General features: G+C 38.7%; 1 protein-coding gene across 2 annotated transcripts in view; it reads right to left on the reverse strand.

The window, feature by feature from the left end:
- The window catches only part of mvb12bb (multivesicular body subunit 12Bb), a 42,202-nt gene extending 26,622 nt beyond the window's left edge, over nt 1-15,580 (reverse strand). For both annotated transcript variants that reach the window (XM_056729791.1, XM_056729792.1), the window contains exons 1-6: nt 15,498-15,580; nt 11,069-11,180; nt 8,736-8,828; nt 3,655-3,751; nt 2,422-2,551; nt 1,429-1,536 (exon numbers count right to left, since the gene is read on the reverse strand). In XM_056729791.1, coding sequence (XP_056585769.1) covers nt 1,429-1,536; nt 2,422-2,551; nt 3,655-3,751; nt 8,736-8,828; nt 11,069-11,179 — 539 coding nt within the window. In that variant the 5' untranslated portion in view covers nt 11,180; nt 15,498-15,580. The remainder of the gene's footprint in view (nt 1-1,428; nt 1,537-2,421; nt 2,552-3,654; nt 3,752-8,735; nt 8,829-11,068; nt 11,181-15,497) is intronic.
- Between the last annotated feature and the right edge of the window lie 4,458 nt (nt 15,581-20,038).

Here is a 20,038-nt window from a genome sequence, read left to right on the forward strand (position 1 = left end):
TGAAGTGTACTTCTAATGTCGCATTGGCTGAATGATCAACAATCACATTTCACATTGATACAACCTACTGAACAGGCTGTATTTCCACCTCACAGATTCATTTTAATTAACTTTCATTTTATTATTTACATTACATTTATCATATATTATATTTATTTTATTTGATATATCCTTATTTTATATATATATTTTTTTGAGCGCTTCTACCTTACTTGGTGCCCTCTGTGAGATGAGACACACTGAGACACACATAGTATCACTATACTATTATTATTATACTATATTTTTTAAAGAAGTGTCAAGTAAGAAATGATGCTCTACACTTTGAATTTTGTAGAAAACTAAGCTATTTTGTAAAACAACCAAAGCCAACTTTTAACTAAAATAGACAGAAATGATCCATCCAATTTATCCAATGAAATTAAAATGAATCAAATTTACAATAAATAAAAAAAACTTCATGTGTGTTGTACATGTGTTCATGCATCACTGTGATTCCCCCTGACCTCCGTGCCAAGACCTTCACGGCCCTCTGGCACACTCAAGTCTTTCAGCTGGCACCATCCACGATCCCCCCAAATGCCTCGAGCCAACCTCTCCGCTCTACCAACCACGGAGAGGCGAGGTGATTGTTTATTTACTGTTTACAGAGGAAAAACCCCACTACTTCCTGCTTATAAATAATTGACATGTTTGAGTTGGATGAGGTACAAAGTCACACTCGCTATCGGTCTTCTGCACTTCAGGCTGTGTGTATGTGTGTGTGTTTATGGCTGTGCGGCAGTGTGTGTCAGAGGCTGAGCACACAACAGACTGAGCTCTCTCCACCACGGTCTCTCCGGTTGAAGCTCTTTGTTAAACTTTAGTTGAGAAAGAAAACGTATCATGTGGAAGACACTGCTCATTCCCAGCGACCTGCCCTGAGTTGACAGTCCTTTTAGGAGAATCTGGGGTTAAGTGCCTTTTTGAGCTTGACGCCTATGATCTCAGAATCTAATTTTTAACCATCTCAGTTTTTTAACCATTAGGCTACCCTGTCATATTAATATAGGTCATTCTAGTGGTATTAACAAACCTTGACACATCGGTTGTGAAAGGACATATTGAATGAAAAATATCCATTAGCCTTTATTTTCTCCTTGACATTGCAAGTCATATTGCAAACATAATTCATTCTAGAGTGCCTTTTATTGGACGAAAATGTGTACGCTGCAAACAATATGAATGATTCATATTTTGGTGCAATATCCCGGAAAACAAAGAGGAGATTTTGGAGTTATAGACTATATAAATATTTAACATATACATGACCTCAAATGCTTTCATAGGATCTTTGATATTTAATTCATATAATTGCTTGAAATTACAGTAGACATTTTAATATTATCAGGTTTTGCAAAATCAGCTCTTCTTAGCGAAATATCTTACCTGCCAACATTACAAGTGGTTGTTGAGGCGGGCATTGTCTTGTTTGTTGCGTTCTTCAACTTTGTGATTTTTCCCAGCTGACACCAAATCCCCAAACCATTCAGCTCTCTGCAGACAAACACAGTTTTGTTTAATTATTAACAATGAATGCGTTTAAAATAAAAGCTAATTTTGTCTAAACAACCAATTGGTTACTGTATGAAACGACACATATTATTCACTAGGGACCCTAGATCTTTTAAAATATTATGATGTAAATTGCAAAAAAAATATTTTTAATAAGTGCATTCTTGCGTGATCAATTGTGGATAGGTGGGTGTATAGGGGCCACCATGAGGTATTAAAACGCCACTGACTAGGGCTGCACAATATAAAAAAGTGAAATGCAATAATTTGCTGAATAATGTGAATAGGATATTCACGATATTGACGTTTGTAAAATAAATTCAAAACAATATCAAACTATATTTAAAAAATGAAAGTTATACAACCAATATTCATGTTTTATATTATTTCCGGTCATTGATCATCTTCCAAAAATCAGACACAGTCTCTCTGCATCTGCTTCAGCATCTAAAACTTTGACCATGTATAACTTCATGCATTCAGTTACTGCAAACACTGTAACAATCGCATGTTTGTGATATTTTGATCATTTCGATATATTGTGCAGCCCAACTACCGACTGCCAAATACAATCTAACACTACTGAGAAATATCAGGGTTGGCTTTGAACACATTAAGAGGAGCAGAATCAGTACAGCGAGAACTCATGATGCCTGTAGCGGGCCGCAGGCACTAAGGGGCACTATAGGGAACAAGAGCTGGTCAAAAACACAGACAATCAACAAGAACAATTCACTTCAGTTTCAGAAACGGCGATTCAGGGAGCGTAGTAAACACAGCTCGAGGACACTTCCTTCTTTGCTTTTTTCTCAGAGGCAACAGTGACCTAAATATACGCGTTGCGTGCTTATTAAGTTAACAGCTCACCCTATGTAGGTGTAACTAGCAAGACCGTGTTTGGATTTTCCCTGTATGATAACATCACATATAGCCATTTCAGTAGTGTGTCTGGGCACCAACTTCACACACAATCTTTCCTTCCTTAAAGCTTGTTCATCTATAAGAAAGAGAGAGATAACATTAGTTAACATAAACAGCCCTAATTATGTCTTTCATTTATCAACAGTCTATTTACACAAGAGTCTTATTGTTCTATAAACGGTACAGTCGCTGTCCTAGGAGATACGTATGCTAGGCAATATCTAAAACTTACATTAGGGTTTATTCCCCACGCAAACACATTGACCTATTCGTCCTTGGGAGGCATTGTAAAAAACGACCTGTTTCCCAGCGATTTATTTAAACGGACAAGCTAAATATATATATGCATTAATATTTGAACACCTTATAAAGCGATGGGCCTTCAAGCGACGTATCGGCATATAAAGGCCATCACGATTACATAAAAAAGGCATTTGTTGGGAGCTAAAGGGGAATCTTCAGCACCAAGTGTATACGAAGGATATTAAGGCAGATTTTCACAGCGACTTGATTGAGAGTGAAATGGCAATACAGCGAGCTGAAGCATCTATTAAACATGGCTTTACCACAATAAAGCTTTGCATTAAAACGCGGCCCAATGAGACTCCATTTTCTTTCCAGTCATTCCTCCAGAACCCGCTACCACACTCGCCCATATTACTTCTGGGCCCATCCCATTCGTTCCGAAGGCACGGCGGGCGAGGGCCGTGTAAATGCAATAATAATGAAAATAATAAACATGCTGCCCCCACTCCCAGAGCCAAAATAATATTGCATTCTCAAAGGCACGGTGAGAGGAGAAGACGCTGAAGGAGAGAAATACATAGCACTCAAAAAGCACTAAACCATCAGGGGAATGCATTTCATTAATATTAGATAACCACCATCCACTCCCGCTCTGCACAAATAAATACATAAATAAATAAGCACATCATAAAGAAAAAGCTGGGTTCTGGCAGAGATAAACAATGACTCATCGTTCTCTTCTCCTCCTACCTCAGGGGCAAATGTTTATTTTACTCTCTCCCACTATCATAAATTAAGCTAAACCTGAGCCTGCGAAACATTCGCATTCGCATCCTCGAGAGAAGCGGTCCCTCAGGACGACTACAGAGAAGAGAGTGCAGCAGGATGAAAGAAAAGAGAAAAGAAGATTTTTTTTAAGAAAACTGTGCTTACGGCTATCCATGGTGTCTTGAATCGAAGTGAAGCCCTCGGGCAGACATTCCTTCAGGTCCATCAACTTCATGTCCACGACCACTTGGCATAATTGCTTCTGTTGAAGACGCAGTGCATAATAATGATGACGTGAGGTTAATAAGACTGTCGCGGTATCCGATTATCCCTATGCGGTTATCTTATGCGGCCACTATCTCTGCGGCGGTATTACCACGGTATCTGTTTGTAAAAGGTTTTTTATGAATAAATAATTCAATCAAATCCATGCTTATATTTTTTTATGGTCAATGAATGGTCGCACTCAAAAACAAGTGTAGAAAGGCAAAGAGAGAGCGACTTTGTAACCATTGTTGGTCTTAAGGCAAATTTTTAAACAAGTGCTGAATTATATATATTACGATATGTATAGAATTAACATGATATCCATAATTGTTGGCATTTATATATCACGGTTATTGTCAGCAACGGTATATTATGACACCCCAAGTGGTTAAAAATGATAACGGTTAACTTGATCAAAGAAATGAAGAGTTAAAATTATATGTGGAATAGCGATAAATTGGATATATTATCCTCTTGTATCTTTGTGACTGAACAGTCCACTCACCAACTACAGTAGAAAGATACAGAAAGGATCTATATAGTAGGATTACAAATTTCTTCTAGATGATATGAATACAAAATTGACAGCTATTCAAAATTCCTTTAAATATAAAGCGTTGAATATAAAATAAGCATAATGATATAACAAAACGAATAAATGTAACGTGGCGTGGATGCTAATATATTGTTATTTTTATAGTTATCGGCCTTATTGTGGATGGACCTTGAGAGCTTTGATCACTGTGTCACTTGCTCGCAATCTCTTTCTCACTCTCTCTCTGTGCAAAAGGCCACCTGTCAATCAACAAGAAAGTACACCGTGATTTCCTTCCTCATCTTTCCATTTTGGTGTGTCGCCACATGCAGTTCCGCAGGGAAAAAAACTAATGGCAAAATTGCCATTGAGGTGGAGAAATGTGTTCCTCAGTGAACAGTTCACGTGTCTTTGCATTGATTTTGTTTCAAACAATCTCACAGTTTCCAATTCAGTTGCCAGCCAGCGGGCCTCATTTACTCGCATTTGGCTCATGGCGAGTGCTAATTCTGGCCCCTGATTATGCATGAAAAGCCTATTGTTGCATTTTGGAGACGCACACACTGAAATGTGTTGAATCGGTGCCCTCTTTTAGGCATACAAGCACCTGCATGCTAGCCATCATCCTCAGACGGCAGCAGCTTAGTGCCCTGGCCAGTCGGTGGCAGGCCAAATTGCTCGTTCTTCAGAACAGGGAGTACTTGAAAACAATCAGGAGCTGTTTAGTTGACATTTTCAAGCATGACTTTTTCCCTCAGCCTTCCCAGCCAGCACTCATTATGCATCCATTTTTCGCAGTAATAAATAGCAATAATCCAGCGAAACCCCTGAAAGAGTGCAGCTAGCGTGGCGTGACGTGACGTGACGGGTCCGACATTCTGGAAGCCGTCGCTAGTGTTGCCTGGCAGTTATTACCACTACAGACCATTTTTATTCATAGTTTTTTTATTCTGACTCGCGGCTACGAATATGGATGAATGCTATTACTATGCATGAGTCCTGCATTTTTTCTTTTAACACTTTTTTTTAATAAAAGACGCAGGAGAGATTTTTCCCATCAGGACCTGACAAAGGGCCATCTACCTCCAACCCTGAGTATGATAAATCACAAACTGTTTACTTCCCACCACATAATTCACTGGCTAATTCTGCAGAATCTGTTTTTGTCATAGACAATTACAGTGGGGGCCACTTTGACTGACAGACAAAATAGCCTTTGTTGATGGCGCTGCCATGTTTTATTAGCGTCAGGGACTTCAAAACAGTGCAGACACACATTTTAAGACTGCACGCTGGAGAGGTGGCGGAAGGGACTGATGTGGTACATACTAAAACCGTAGCTTGATCAACAGGACGGAAAGTGCAGAAAACATCTCTTAGAGTACCTAGGATATGGTTTTTAGGCCCTACTTTGGTTTATGGAGTGTCCAACAACAAGTTTATCAACATACAGTGTGTTTAAACACTTTAATGTCGTAATAATAGCCAGTTATTCGTACCTTACTTCTTGACTGACTCTCAAATGATTCGTTCCGCGATTTTACCGTACCAATTTTAGCTCGAGTCTGACGAGGAAGCATCAGAAGACGCTAATCCACAACAAACTCCACCACGACTGGAGGAGGATGTTTGTCAGTGGCAAGTGAAAACTCTTGTCATAAAAACTCCCAGTGTGACAACATGCATGTTGTGCTTTTGCTCATCAATGAAATAAATTTTTTTTTTCTTAAAATACTGTTAATACGTTAGTAATACTATTATTTCGTCTAAACTGTGTGTTGCCATGGTACATAGAGCATTTCAGAAAGTCGACGTTATGAAAAATTATTGTAGTATCACCCAAATATATCTATATAGGTGCACGTGCGGCAAATGTGTCAAAATGCAAAGTTAATAGCCAGATAAACAAACTGTAACACCCCAGAAATAACGGTACATGCTAATGTTAGCGTTATATGCATTAGCTAAACACAGACATAAGCTACGAAAATATTTCTTGAAGTTAAGACAAAAATGAATAGTCACACTTACAGGTTTTAATTCGGTGGAGCTAACAGGTAGAAATAGAGTTGGTATTGCCCCCTCTTTAAGGATAGTCGTTTCACATACCCTCCAGTGAACGTGCCAATATTATCAAAACAATCTTCGGTGAAATGACGCGCTCACAGTTAAACCCTGGGGTTATAGTCCTTTGGTATCGTTCGAAAAATGAATTGTAAGCATTTTTCCCTTAGACGTTCTTCCTTTGGTAGTTGAAATAAGACGGACTTAGTGTCAATCCGTAGAACACAGGTTCTAGACATGATACACACGCATCATGAACGAGCGACAGTGTTTGGGGGAGGAGAAATAAGCTTCGCGTCAGTCTCAGCAAAACGTAGGCGGGGACTATGTATAGTGACGTAGATATGCGGGTGTACTAGTTCACGTCTCGTTTGTGTGATTCAGAGTCGACTCCCATTTTTACAAGCAAATAACTTTGTTATTTATTCACCTTCGGACTTACAACTTGGCAGACAGCTTACTTTCAAACACGGCAACATAACAGACTGCATGAAATGTCATTTTCATAATCTTATGCTACCAACTCTTTAACCTTGTGGTACTACGGACACCACAACAAATGCGATTTTGTATTGATGGATAACCCAAAAAATGAACTTTCTTCATGATTTATTCATCCTCACGTCATTACAAACCTGTATGATGTTCTTATGCAGAAAACAAAAGATATTTCACAATGCTGATAACCAAATAATACCCCATTGACTTCCATTGTATGGACACAAATCCACCGAGACATTTCTCAAAATGTGTTCTACAGATAAAAGACATCACATGTTTTTAATTTTTTTGAATGACATAAGAGTAAATAATGACAAAATTGTAATTTTTGTGTGAACTATCCCTTTAAGAAGAACTTTTTACTTTAATAAATGACTGCAACGACTTAATCTCTAAAGGTGCATTTTTGCATTTTTAAGCAAGTAGTATTCGTCACATTTGGTCACGTGATCCCAACATGACAGCCCCCATATGGCAACACCCACGACGTACAATAACACAGATGTTTGAAGATACTGAAATGACTAGATTGTTTGTCTCGTGTAAGTCTAAAGATTTTCACGATTTTTCAAAAGGTATGATATTATTGCTAGGGGGTAAACTGCTTAAAGACATAACATAATTAACATGGCCCACAAACGAACATTATCAATAAACCGAGAAATTATTTTAAGACCCAATATTAACGTGACAGATTAATTATTTACAGAGTGTAAGGAGCGGTCTTAAATGTGTGTGCGCCATGTGTTTAACTGTGAAGTTGTCTACTAAATGCTGCATAAAACTTATACTGTGATACTTATTAGCCCACAGATTAACAAAAGCAATACCTCTTTCACATTCCTTCCTATTAAAACACACGGAAAAAATTAATATAAATCCATGTATCCATTAATGAATCATTACAGTTTAAAAAAAAACATAAATAAGTGCAGAGCTTTGATTTTTCTAATGTGGATTTGAAAAAAAAAGCAGGTTTAACATGTAACACTGAATAACAATGATCCACCACAACACATCTATTTTTGCCACCCTCACATACAGTACACAACCAAATTATCAGCCGTCTAGACCTAGTTATTAACACAGAATAAATCTCAATATACACAGACAGCATTTGGGAGAATTTTTAATTGAAGGAAGTAAACAAAGATCAATGAAAGACGTATGCTGTGTGTAAGCTAAGGCAGTGGAGGAATACTAAAGGCGAGGCAGCTGGAGTTTTGCATCACTCATGCTAAATGAAGACCGATAACCTAAACAGCACGAATGAGCCGCCTGTTGTTCCTTTTTTGAAACAGAGATACCTGCACATAAAAAGCCACTCATTCTCAATTTAGCCGAGCCGAACGAAAGGTAAATGTTCAAAAAGCCCCTATTCACAGAGGAGCACTTGGTGTAGGTGCCCCTTTATCAGCCATATTAGGATGACTGTTTGATGTGTCGTATTCAATAAGCAAAAATCGCTAATATCCAAAGTTTGACGTTTTTTGGATCTTGGATGACTGGGAGGTATCCCAGTCGTCTACAGGGACCAGGTTAATTGAGCAAAAATAAATCACGAACATGGAGAGTCGCAGTTATGAATAATCATAAAGCGGGTTCCTTTGGGACATTTGCAGATCAATAAATTTTCGAAAGCAAGCACTGCGGGAATTTATACATCAATTGAAAAAAACCTCAAACCGAGTAGTATTTGCATTCATCTTGGATGCTTTAAAGGACGAACGTGTTTTGAAGGAGTTTGTGATCAAAGATCATAGCAGAACCCTAATGAGGGACGAACAGAAGCAGCCGGGCCAACTTCAGTCCATGACAGTGTGTGAAGAAATTAGAGGAAAACTAGCGACGGGTGCAAAACCCGCACGTTTTCACTTACATTTTTGGTGAAGCAGAGGTGGCGTGTGACCTTGGATTTGAATATGCTGTCCTTCCACAGGTTGGCGTCGAAGCCATCTGTTGTTTGTCCAATCTACATGAAACAAAAAACACCCAGAGAAGAATGTGCATTGAGGTGAGATCAAGCTAATGTATGGATGCCATGTGTGTTTCCTTTTTTTTTGCCAGGATCTGTTCATACTTGACTTAATGAATGCATTCTTGAGCTCTCGCTCCATCTCATTAGAGCCTGACACAAAAGAAAGTTGTTAGCCTCAAAAAAGGCTAAAAATATCACAGGGACAGCGAGGATCACATAAGATCTCACTAAGAAGGCCGTTGTAGAAGCTAAATAAGACTTTACTGTGCTCTACAGAGATCTTTAGAACTATATAATAGTACTTGATAAACATAATTATGGAAGATCATGATACTTGTTTTAACAAAATGTGGTGATGTCATGTATATTTATAGATACAGTATAAATATTGTTTAGAATAGCTGCTGACCTTCTGAAATCTCCTTTCACGATTTGTTTTGCCATGAATGATTACTGTTAGTCAACCTTTATATTTGGCACTGGGTTTTGCAAACTACAGTACTTAAATTTATTTAAAAGTGCTTGTCAACTTTGACAAAAAAAGACAGCAAAGTCTTATAATAGGCAAAATGTTGATTAATTCATATTTTCATACTCAAACAACAATTAGACAAAACAACTCCGGATCTCACGAAAAGTCCGAAACGATCGCATAAAACATTCAGGAAAGACTGACAAGCTGACAAGGAATGGGATATAGAGGGGACAGACTGCTGGATGGCTACAGCAAGTGCAGCCGTTGGCTTGGGCGAAAGCTCTCAGGAAGAGTCTATACATCAACCACAATTCCTCCCCATCTCTCTCCTCACCTTACAAGACAACCCATCCCGGCCACTTTTTCCAGGTCAGTGCCCCGCTCCTCCTGTCAGCGTAAACAAAGAGCCGGAGCTGTGAAGCCCAAAGTCAAACAGGGAGGAACCAGGCACCAAAGGAGTCAGTATGCCACTGCGCAGCCGGGGCGGGGAACGCACCCTGAATGTGGAAACAGTTGCCAAGCGCTGGGACCAGTGGAGGGGTGGAGAGTCTTGTCCTTCCTTGAAAGAACTCAACAGTTTGTACTTAATAAAGAGACGCTTGAAGTCTTTCGTAATGGGTTTGATGTCAACTGTTGGATAGTTGAGCAACTTTGGAGACTGTTCTCCGGTCTTTTAATATTTTGCTTATATTTGATTAACATATCAAATAGACCATGCAAAGGTTTAGAATAGTGTTTTTTGAGGAAAAAAACTAAATAACTTTTACAAAAAAATAACTATAAAAAAATCTAATTTGGTTTAGATAAACTCATTTATTTGGCACAATGGGTGCTTTTGCCATGCTGTATTTCACTACAACGGGCCTTTTTCTCTTGCGCTATTGCGTAAATGTATTTAGCTGTGTAAAAGTTGTTAATAAATAATTGTGTTTGTTTGCGCAAACAAAGTGAAGCAGTTGCATCCTGCTGCGTGTGATGGAGGGAAAGGCCAAACGGAATGGGGCCCTCGAGAGCACGCCGGTGCCATGTGGTGCACACCGGATCCTCAGCGCCAGTGGGCAGATCCCAAGTGCCGTGCCAACCCACACACATGCACAACCCGCCGGAGACGGCAACAGTTGGCGACTGGCGGGGAGGGACGGGAAGTGAGGGAGTGAGAAGAAAGAAAACATGGAGGGAAAATAGGAAAGCGAAGAGGAAGAACTTTAGCTGCCCGTGAGCCTAGCGTGGGATTTTTGTTTTATATAGTGTATGCTTTGTTTTATTTACAAAACTTCCCCTCTATCTTTCCGCCCTGATTCTCTTCTCTCCGTTTTAGACATTCCCACATAGACAAACACACACCCAATACGCACACACACACAAAGTATATTCCTGAGGCCATTGATACTGTTGTCCTAGTTTCCCCTCTCAGCGCTCTGGGATTGCTGAGAGTTGCAGAAGCGCTGGAGAACCAGCCACCCTTGTGTCAGTGCCATCTGAGTCCTAAACCAACAAGGCACGCTGGTGCCAAGCTCTGTCGGAGGCCTCATCTGAAAGAGTTGTTAAACTGTGTCCTCTGGGCAGGCAACAGGATTCGAGTCCAGAGGAAGAGCCATAGTCTTCATCAAAGAATTTGTGTCGATAACGGGAGTAAAACTGTTCTTTTATCATGTTTCATAGTTCCAATTTATAACTGCCTATTTCATTCTCATTTGTACTTTATAAGGGCCAAATTGCAGATATATTTATATACAGTATTTGGCAACTGCACACTCACAACATTGTAATCTGCTGGAGGCTCTTTCTTGGATGCCAGCACGCCAATATCAGTGATGGCTTCAGACTGTAACTCTGATATAGCATTGGAGATATCCTGAAGATCTTGCATTCTAGATAGAGATAGAGATAGAGAAATAAACTTTAAATAGCACACAAAGCTGTGTTTAACAATTGTGCAATCTTATATCGATACTAAAAAACATCCCACTAACACAAAGTACTAGGCATAAATATAAAGGAAATCACAGTAAGAACATGCAACACACTTCAGAGCTGCAAGCAATGTGTACATTTATAATGACATGAGCGTCTGTAAAGTCTCCATTCTCTTTTACATAAAAATGTGTTATAATTCTATATACAGTAAATTAAAGGACCAGTGTATGACATTTAGCGCCATCTAGCGGTGAGGTTGTGAATTGCAACCAACAGCTCACCCCAACCTGAAAAATATCACAATTATAGTGCTTAACAAAGTTATTAGAACACACATCCTGTCATAAAAAAGAACAACACCATTTTTTTAATGCTTAAAACTATAAATGCTATTGTCATTTATAATCATATAACAATTTGAAAAAACGAAACAGTCTTTATTCATGAGTACACCTTTAAATTTAACCACTAAAACATATTTTTCTGCTAAGAACTCCAAGTAAATACCTGTAATTGATCCGAATAAAAAAATTAAGTGCTTTCCTTTTTTGGTCCATTTCTTTTAAAACAGCGAATTCGAAAAGACATGAATAACAGCAATTCTATTTTAGCCTAAAAAATATCCTGTGACTAAATAGCTGAAATTACTTGTCGACTTTCCATTCTAGAACCATAAAGAATATATTTGGCAAAATACATTTATCTATAAATACAGTATACATATAACATATTTTTATGTAAAAACTACGGCATACGCCAGGTTCATCAAACATGAGTAATTATTAGCATACCTTATGTGTGTTTGTTGTCAAACATTTGAACTTGTTTATCATACCGTACGCTGCATTTATTCATATAAAACGCTAGACAAAGAGCACAAACCCACATCCATTTACACATGACTCCATAATAAGTCTACATGTCTAAAATAGAGTCTTCGGTGTTAAACTCAACTCCTCGTGTCAGAAAGTTGAGTGATTGCATCATGGTAGTCCTAATGGCCGGGCGTAGGAGCCTCCTAAAGCTGAAGAAACAATCATGCGGCAGGTCTCGTTTGTACACTAAATAAGCAGCACAGACACAGACAATAATACTGCTGAGGGCCCAATTAGCAGCGTAATTAATTACTGCAAACCTTTTTTCCTCTGTAATGAGCTCCAGATATATGGAGTGGGCTGACGTTACGTTCTGAACGGTTTCAGATGAAATGGTTTTACCGGTGGCTGTATATAAAGATGAGGGATCTTCAGTCTCGCATTAAAGAGTGGGAATAAACGTTTCACTACATAAATGCCACAGCATATCTCGTCTGGAAATGAGGTAGCAATAGCTACAGCCTTCACACTTTTCTGTTTGTCTCACATTTACTGAAGAACTGTATTTTAGAATAAGGTTTACTGGTTTGAATTTGCTGCATATTATTTTAGTTGCATACACTGATCTGTAACTAAAAACAGGATTGAATATGACGTCAAAATGTTGAGGAGAGGGCGTGTCAGTCCGAAATGCATTTACAAATCCACATTGATTTAGCTAAACTCAATGTAAATAAAAATGCAATCCCAAATGTTCACCCTGTTAATTTTAATGCATTTAGGGAAAACCACATTTGAATGATCATTTTGCTAAACTATCTTAAACATATATAATCAGTCCGTGCAATGCATTTTCAATTTAATTTTGCAACTTAAAAAGCGTTAAAATATTTATTTAAATTACATATTAAAACTAGAGTATATTATTGAATTTTCATTTTGCGTGAAACACTGCGCATGTGATTTTTAAAATGTATTGTCAGTTTACATATCAAATTCCCATATTGCATTGTAAATTAGATATTGCTTCTAAAATGCTTCCATAGCTTCTGTGAAACACATTGGAGGAGATTTTAAAGGCCATTGACCCTGCTTCGTTTTGGAACATAAGGGTGAGTAAATGACATGATTTCATTAATAAATAAACAGGCCCTTTAAAACATTAAGTCTACATTCTAATTAGACATAAATGTCTCTGTATACCTTTAAGGCGATAAATGATAATAGGCCTGAGAGTAAAAGCCAGTGGACCCAACATACATGATGTGAGACTGTCTAGCAATACAAACATAATTAGCCTCCACTAAGTAAAGTCTCTCTAAACAACAAGCAATGGCAATCAGATATTTTCAAGGAAATCTAGATCAATCGTTGTCTATTTTTGTCTCGAGATGCTTCAGTCTAATGTGTATCCATGGCTCACCAAGGATTAGTGACCCGCCTGTGCGGAGGGTCCTTTGCCCTTTTATTAAATTACGTTTAAAGCGACCTACTGGAGTAAATGACACAGTTATTGCATTCCATCTAAATGTTTACTGAATTTATTGCAATTATGGTTATTAAATCTAAAGGATTTACTGAGGCAGCGGAGGGTCTGTGTATAGAAAGTCGGTCAGAGGGACTTATTAAGGGGAACCGAGGATGGCAAATTAGCTTATGGAAGGAGAATGATTTCTTTCTTGTGTTAATTTGTACACTAATCAATGCGGCCTTTTCCTAACCGTGCTGGGCCATTTGATTGTAAAGCTACTTTAATTGAGAAATGGAGCGCAGGCTGTCCAGACAGAGTCGAGTTACTATTGTACTAATGATGCACACACATCTTATAGTGTCTGTATGTTGGAGATCAAACGGAATGAAACTGCAATATATTTAAGAAAATTTGCCCCACACACTATTGAGGACACCACCACCAATCCCATGAAGATGAAATGTCTCATACTAAGAATGAACACTTAGAAAGTTTATTTTTGTCATACTGTATGTAAGTGGCTTTGGATAAAATCATCTATAATATTCACTAGTTGCAATTCTTTAACAGCTTTCCTGTAGCTCAGTGGTAAGAGTATGGTGTGGTAAGAGCAACTGGAATCCCCTGGTTGGGCCTGGTTTCTCCTGAGGTTTTTTTTCTCTATTGGAGTTTTGGGTTCCTCGCCTCCGTTTGCATACTGTTTTGCACTATTTGCCTGGCTGGGGGGCTGCTTTAGAATTCAGAAGTTTTACATAATTAATATTGCATATTGAAATTTATAGTCGGTTTAATATTTGATCTGTGTTTCTCTCTTCTTTATCTTAAATGTGTGCTTTCACTGTGAGTGCGTGCGTCTATGTCGATGTGTGTAAATATGTGTGCATATTGTGTGTGTGAGGCGTTTGTATGTGGGTATGTCTGTCTTCTGTGTTTTCACCTTTTTCTTGTTTTTACAGGTATATGACTTCAGTTGTTTCGCTTATAGTCAATATGTCTCATGTACAGCTGTTTTGTAACAATTGAAATTGTAAAAAGCGCAATATAAATAAAGTTGAGTTGAGTTAGCATCGATAAGGTCATGGGTACGATCCCAATGATTGCAAATACTAAGAAACAAATAAATAGTATCATGCAATGTAATAAATTGAAATGGAAACAGAAAATTGTAACGGACCCTTAAATTAACCATAGTTTAACTACTGTATTGTATTTGGTGCACACAAAATACCATTGTTTACATAAAACGTAGATTGACCTCAAAGATTAGTTTAACCAAAATAAAAGTTCTCAATATCATTTACTCACCTTCGAGTTGTTCCATTTCTATATAAATGTCTTTGTTCTGATGAACACATAGAAATATTTGGAAGAACGCTTGTAGCCAAACAGTTCTTGGACCCCATTGACTAACATAGTAGAAAAATTACTTTATAATTATAAATAAATTATAACCACAAAAGGAGATATTTTGAAGAATGTAGCAAACAATTTTGGGGCACTTTTGACTTCCATTGTCATGTTTTCTATTGTGATAGTCAATGGGGTCAAAGAACTGGTAACAATCATTCTTCCAAATATCCTTTTCCGTATTCATCAGAACAGATACATTTATACAGATTTGGAACAACTAGAGAGTGAGTAATTCATGACAGATTTTTTATTTTTAGGGTGACTGTCCCTTTAAATAGAAACGGTAAACAACCTGTCTAAGTTGCCATCGCTAAAACAAATCAGCTGAAAAGATTTAACAACTGTATGCGGTCTTTAAAACGATTTGTACAGTTTTTATTATTCAGTTTTATTCAAAACAGATTAGAGTTTAGACGCGCGATCGCGCGCATCTCAACACAACCCACGTGCGCTCGCGCGTATTATGTCTTTAAGGTGATGCCTTCGTTTACGCAAACATGCATCGCAAACCAAGAGCAATTTTATTCAACGGAATGATCGATGAGTTCGTCATTCATTGAAGTTGCCTTGCTTACCTGAAAGAAGCAAAGAGCCACGGAGACGCAGCAAACTTTCTCAATCTCTCACTGCTAGTTTACACTTCCGGAATGAGTCAAACTTATCAGCCTGACAATTATTTACTAGCAGGATCAGCACCTGCTGTATTTGTTTAATGGCTGAAAGACGACTGAAAATAAGTTACTGATTAAAAAAGTAACATTCATGCGCGTATCATTAATACGGGATAAAGCATGCAGATTTAATTAATCAAATGATCTCATCGTGATATGTAAATTAAAGTTAATACACAACTAAATACTCATTGCAATAAAACATTATTTTATGCGTTAAGTAAATAGCAATGTACAGAAATGTATACTTGGTATTTTATCAACCAGCTTTATGAGGTCTCACCCTGAGATGCTATTTCGAGTATTGCATAAGTTTCCATAAAAGATCTGCTCTGATTGGCTGTTTTTCCTTTATTAAAACTATTATTCAATATTATTCAGTTAAGTTCATTCATTTGATTTATTTCTTAAAGGATCCATTCTTTGGCTGTTTTAGAGGCTTTGATTATGTTTTTGGGGTGTTTAACAATGGATGTTCATGTTTCTAATTAAAAAAAAACGCTTTATATTTGACATATTTCAAGTCTATTTTCATCGCTGTCCCTCTTCTAACAAATCTACTTGATTTTTTCCAGTCTATATAAAGCCTTCCGAAACGCTCTGATTGGTTAGCTGACCAGGTCTTTCGTGATTGGCTTCCGCTTCTCAGGCTGTTGTGATTAGTCAGTGCCCATCTCACCTGTATTCATAAACTTTGGCTTTTAGCAATAAACAGTAACAATGGCGTCAACTTCACTTTATCAGTTAAAAACATGCGGATCGATCAAAGTGTTACATTGGTGCATGACGTAAACTTTTGTTAGAGATCGCAAATTTTCTTCCTACTATGGCAAGGGGAATGAAACCGGACCGAACGACGTCAGACCGGTTATATTAAATAACACTAATAACAGAAGCGTAAGTTTTGCTTTTTTTATATTGGACCCGAGTTGGAAAATAAAACAAGCAGATTGACCAGGAGACATTTGCAAGCAGGACTTTAATGGACGTTTCATAGAAGCGTTTAAGACAGAGGTATGCGTACATATACGCAATATCATATCACAATATCAGTGTATTACACAAGACAGCTTTCACAGCTGCTGTTAAAGTCATGGAAGCTGTTATTTGACAGTTGGTTATCTTAGAATGTGTGTAGCTGAATTCTTATTACCAGCTGTAGGCAGTGGCGGAGCTAGAGTTTTTCAGATGGGGTGTCCTGGGGGTGGCCAAGGCAACTTCAGGGGGTCCATAGACCATGATAGAAAGTCAGTGTGTAATGGTGATGCGCGGATGGCGGTTAAATCAGCGGGCGCTGCGGATGATCCGCGGGATGGGTGTGTCGGGTAATATTTTTTTTTTTATTAATTGCGGGTGGATGATATCATATACAATATTAACAAAATTTCTTCAAAAATACAAATTTGTTTAAAATGCATTTTAAAGCAGGCGCTAATTTGCAGTTTTAAAAGAAATGCGCGTGTGGTGGCGGTAGAGGACGTTCTATTTCTTAAAGAAGATATGGGGGCAAAACAGATCCGAGAGAAATTTAAAAAGGGAGAAATAAAAACAAAACAAAAGGTAGGAAAGAAAAGTACCGTGTGGGAGCGTTTTAGCGAAGTGGTTTAAGAAGGATGAATCAAGTGCTGGGTATGTAATATGCAACGGCTGTGAGGCACCGTGTGTATATGAAAGCCATAAGACTAGTACCTCTTATATGGTACATCATGTATGTGCTAAATGGAAAGATTAGATTTAAGCATTTACAGACGAAGACAGTGCTAGAAAACTTACTGAGTAATTAAAGTGACGATCGGATTCGGGTCGGGTGAGGATATCTTTATCAGAGAAAATTATACGTGCGGGCGGGTGGCGGGTGGATAATTTATTTGAAGCAGCGGATGCGGGTGACATTTTAGCTTATCTGCGCATCTCTAGGTGTAACCCTAACCTGGCATCAAAAGAGAAATAATAATTTTCTTAACCTGGTGTTTGTAACGTGATTTGGCTTAAAAAAATATTCACATACTATGAATTGTCAGAGTCTCTATCTCGTAACACGCAACTAGATTCGTTACATGGCTGGCCGTACTATGGAGTAACTTAGCTGTAATTTATTAGCCCTTTATGATATGTAAACAGGCTATTTGCAATTGAGGTAATCTTTTGAGTATCAAGACCAGATAAATAGCTTAAGAATTTCAGAGTTAGCTTAACATTTAAACACTGGTGGTGGCTGTAGCTGACATTAGCCTACATTGAGTAAACAGGCAAATAGTGTAAGGTATTGGCACTGCACTGTTTATGTGTATATAACTAGCACAAATGTAACGTTAAACACAATGTTTAGACTAAATCGGAACCGATCTCTCTTATCTGATTAAACCGTTTAGCACCAACATTCATGTTTACTCATACAGTGACTTCACTTTCAAAATGATTTCCGCAAACAAAATCCCGATGCCTAATCTTAAAACTAACCTAATATGCGAAATTTCATTATTCTTCTGTTACTCGCATCACTTTCGTCCTTGATTGATTTAAAAGCTGCACCAGGCACCGGACGCTTTTTCAGCAAGTGGTAAAATGAGATGTCAATCATCATTAAACTGCCCAATAAAATTTGAGGTGACAGGACACCCCTCTGGCTCCGCCTCTGGCTGTAGGACTGTGATGAAAGTGAATTAGGATCTCTGATAACCGAACACTACTCCAGCAGCTCTTCCTCTTCTCTAAGGAAGGCCTCGCCCCTTTTTCGGCGTATTCCTGTGGGCGGGGTTATCAAAAGCACTCGGAATAGTGACATCATGTACCCGGGAAGTAGAGGGCTGTAGTCCGATCCAGCCGTTCTCCGTAGTCCTTAAAAAGCAAATTCTGTTAAAGACAATATCTCGCTTGGCACTGAACCTTAAGCTTAACCATTTTGCAGGTATTATTGATGCTCTAACAGCAACATTACACACTAACTAAAGGTTGAAAAATGGGATTGCGGGGAACGTGTTCTTTAATAAAAAAGGAGTTTTAAAAATAATGTGTCGGCACAATTAATTTTTTTTAACTATACATTTTTTTAAACCAGCATAAACCTTAAGCACGTGAGAAACATCTCAGTCAAGTGATCCTTGACTCATTCTGTATATAGACCCATTCTTGCATATCAGAAGATGAATAATCTGTACATGCAACGGGAGACTCATACACACTTGTGAAGCCCAGCGAGGTGGAACAGATTACGCCACAGCCAATTGCGTTGCATAAGAATGCATCAGTCCGCATCTTCTAATGGCAGCCGCACAGTGGCATAATCCTGATGGATCTTCCTCTGTCACTCCCTTGAAATAAGTTTCAGAGAAGAGAAAACGTTCCGTGTTATTCGGGAGACACAAACTACAGCAAAAAGCATCTGTTACCGACCCATTGTTCCGCCGGAGCTAATAATGCACAATAAGATCAAACGCACAGGAACTTAACAAGATTTAATGAACATAATAAGGTAATGAGACCTCTTACGCTCATCATCATTCATGACAAACTGACAATGAATCAATGCCCTTGCCCCAGAACAGGCGCCCGGCTTGTGTACGCTACAGACGTGTCAATGAGAGACTAATGGATGCCATCTCAGCCGAGACTCGCTGTGTCAGTTTGGCTCGCAACCAAACCACCCAAAAGCTCGAGAAAAACGCGTGGCAGATAGTGCACGCGCTACATGTGTTTCATGTCAGAGTCCCTCTACAGCGTCGAGGCACGTCAGGTCACACCTGCTCAACAGCGTTGGTATGCAAGCCGTGATATAATGAGCTTTTGTCAATATTTAAAGCCAGTCGAGATGGAAAAGTAACGCACAGATATACCCGAATATGGAAGTGCATTGTAGATTGTAAGAAATAAACTTGGTTTTTAGACTTTTGTGCTTTGACGACACAACAGCTAACACAGCTGTCAAGTGCTATCTCACATACTTTCTGCAGTACAAACATCTCCACTAACTCCCCGAGCTGTTCTCCTTCATCCTGCTGTGTTATAGTGTCAGCTGAACTTCTCAATGTCACACCTGACTCTCCTGACGAAGTTGAAAAAAGACTACACGCTTCCTTTAACACCTCGGCTGCATTTCACAGACATGCCGAAGTTGATGAAATAAAACACGGAGTGCGGAGAGATGTTTTCAGAAGGAAGGAGGAACGCAGGGAAGTGGCGCACCTGTTAAAGTAATGGTCTAATTATGGAAAAGGTGGTGAAGCGCTCAGCGCGAAACAGTCAGCGATCAGCATTCTCACGCTAACTGTGAAAGCCGTCAGCCATTATGGGCTGGTTTTAATGTGCGCCCCAATGCATGCTGGGGGTTTGTGGGTAAGATGAATGACGCCTGCATGTGTGAATGTGTGCGCGTGTGTGTGTGTGATGGGGGTGTGGATGGTCCGCTGAGCGATGCAGATGGTACATGGGAGGGGGGATCATTAGAT

This window comes from Triplophysa dalaica, chromosome 18, assembly GCF_015846415.1.
Source record: "Triplophysa dalaica isolate WHDGS20190420 chromosome 18, ASM1584641v1, whole genome shotgun sequence".
In the NCBI taxonomy this organism is placed as follows: Eukaryota; Metazoa; Chordata; class Actinopteri; order Cypriniformes; family Nemacheilidae; genus Triplophysa; species Triplophysa dalaica.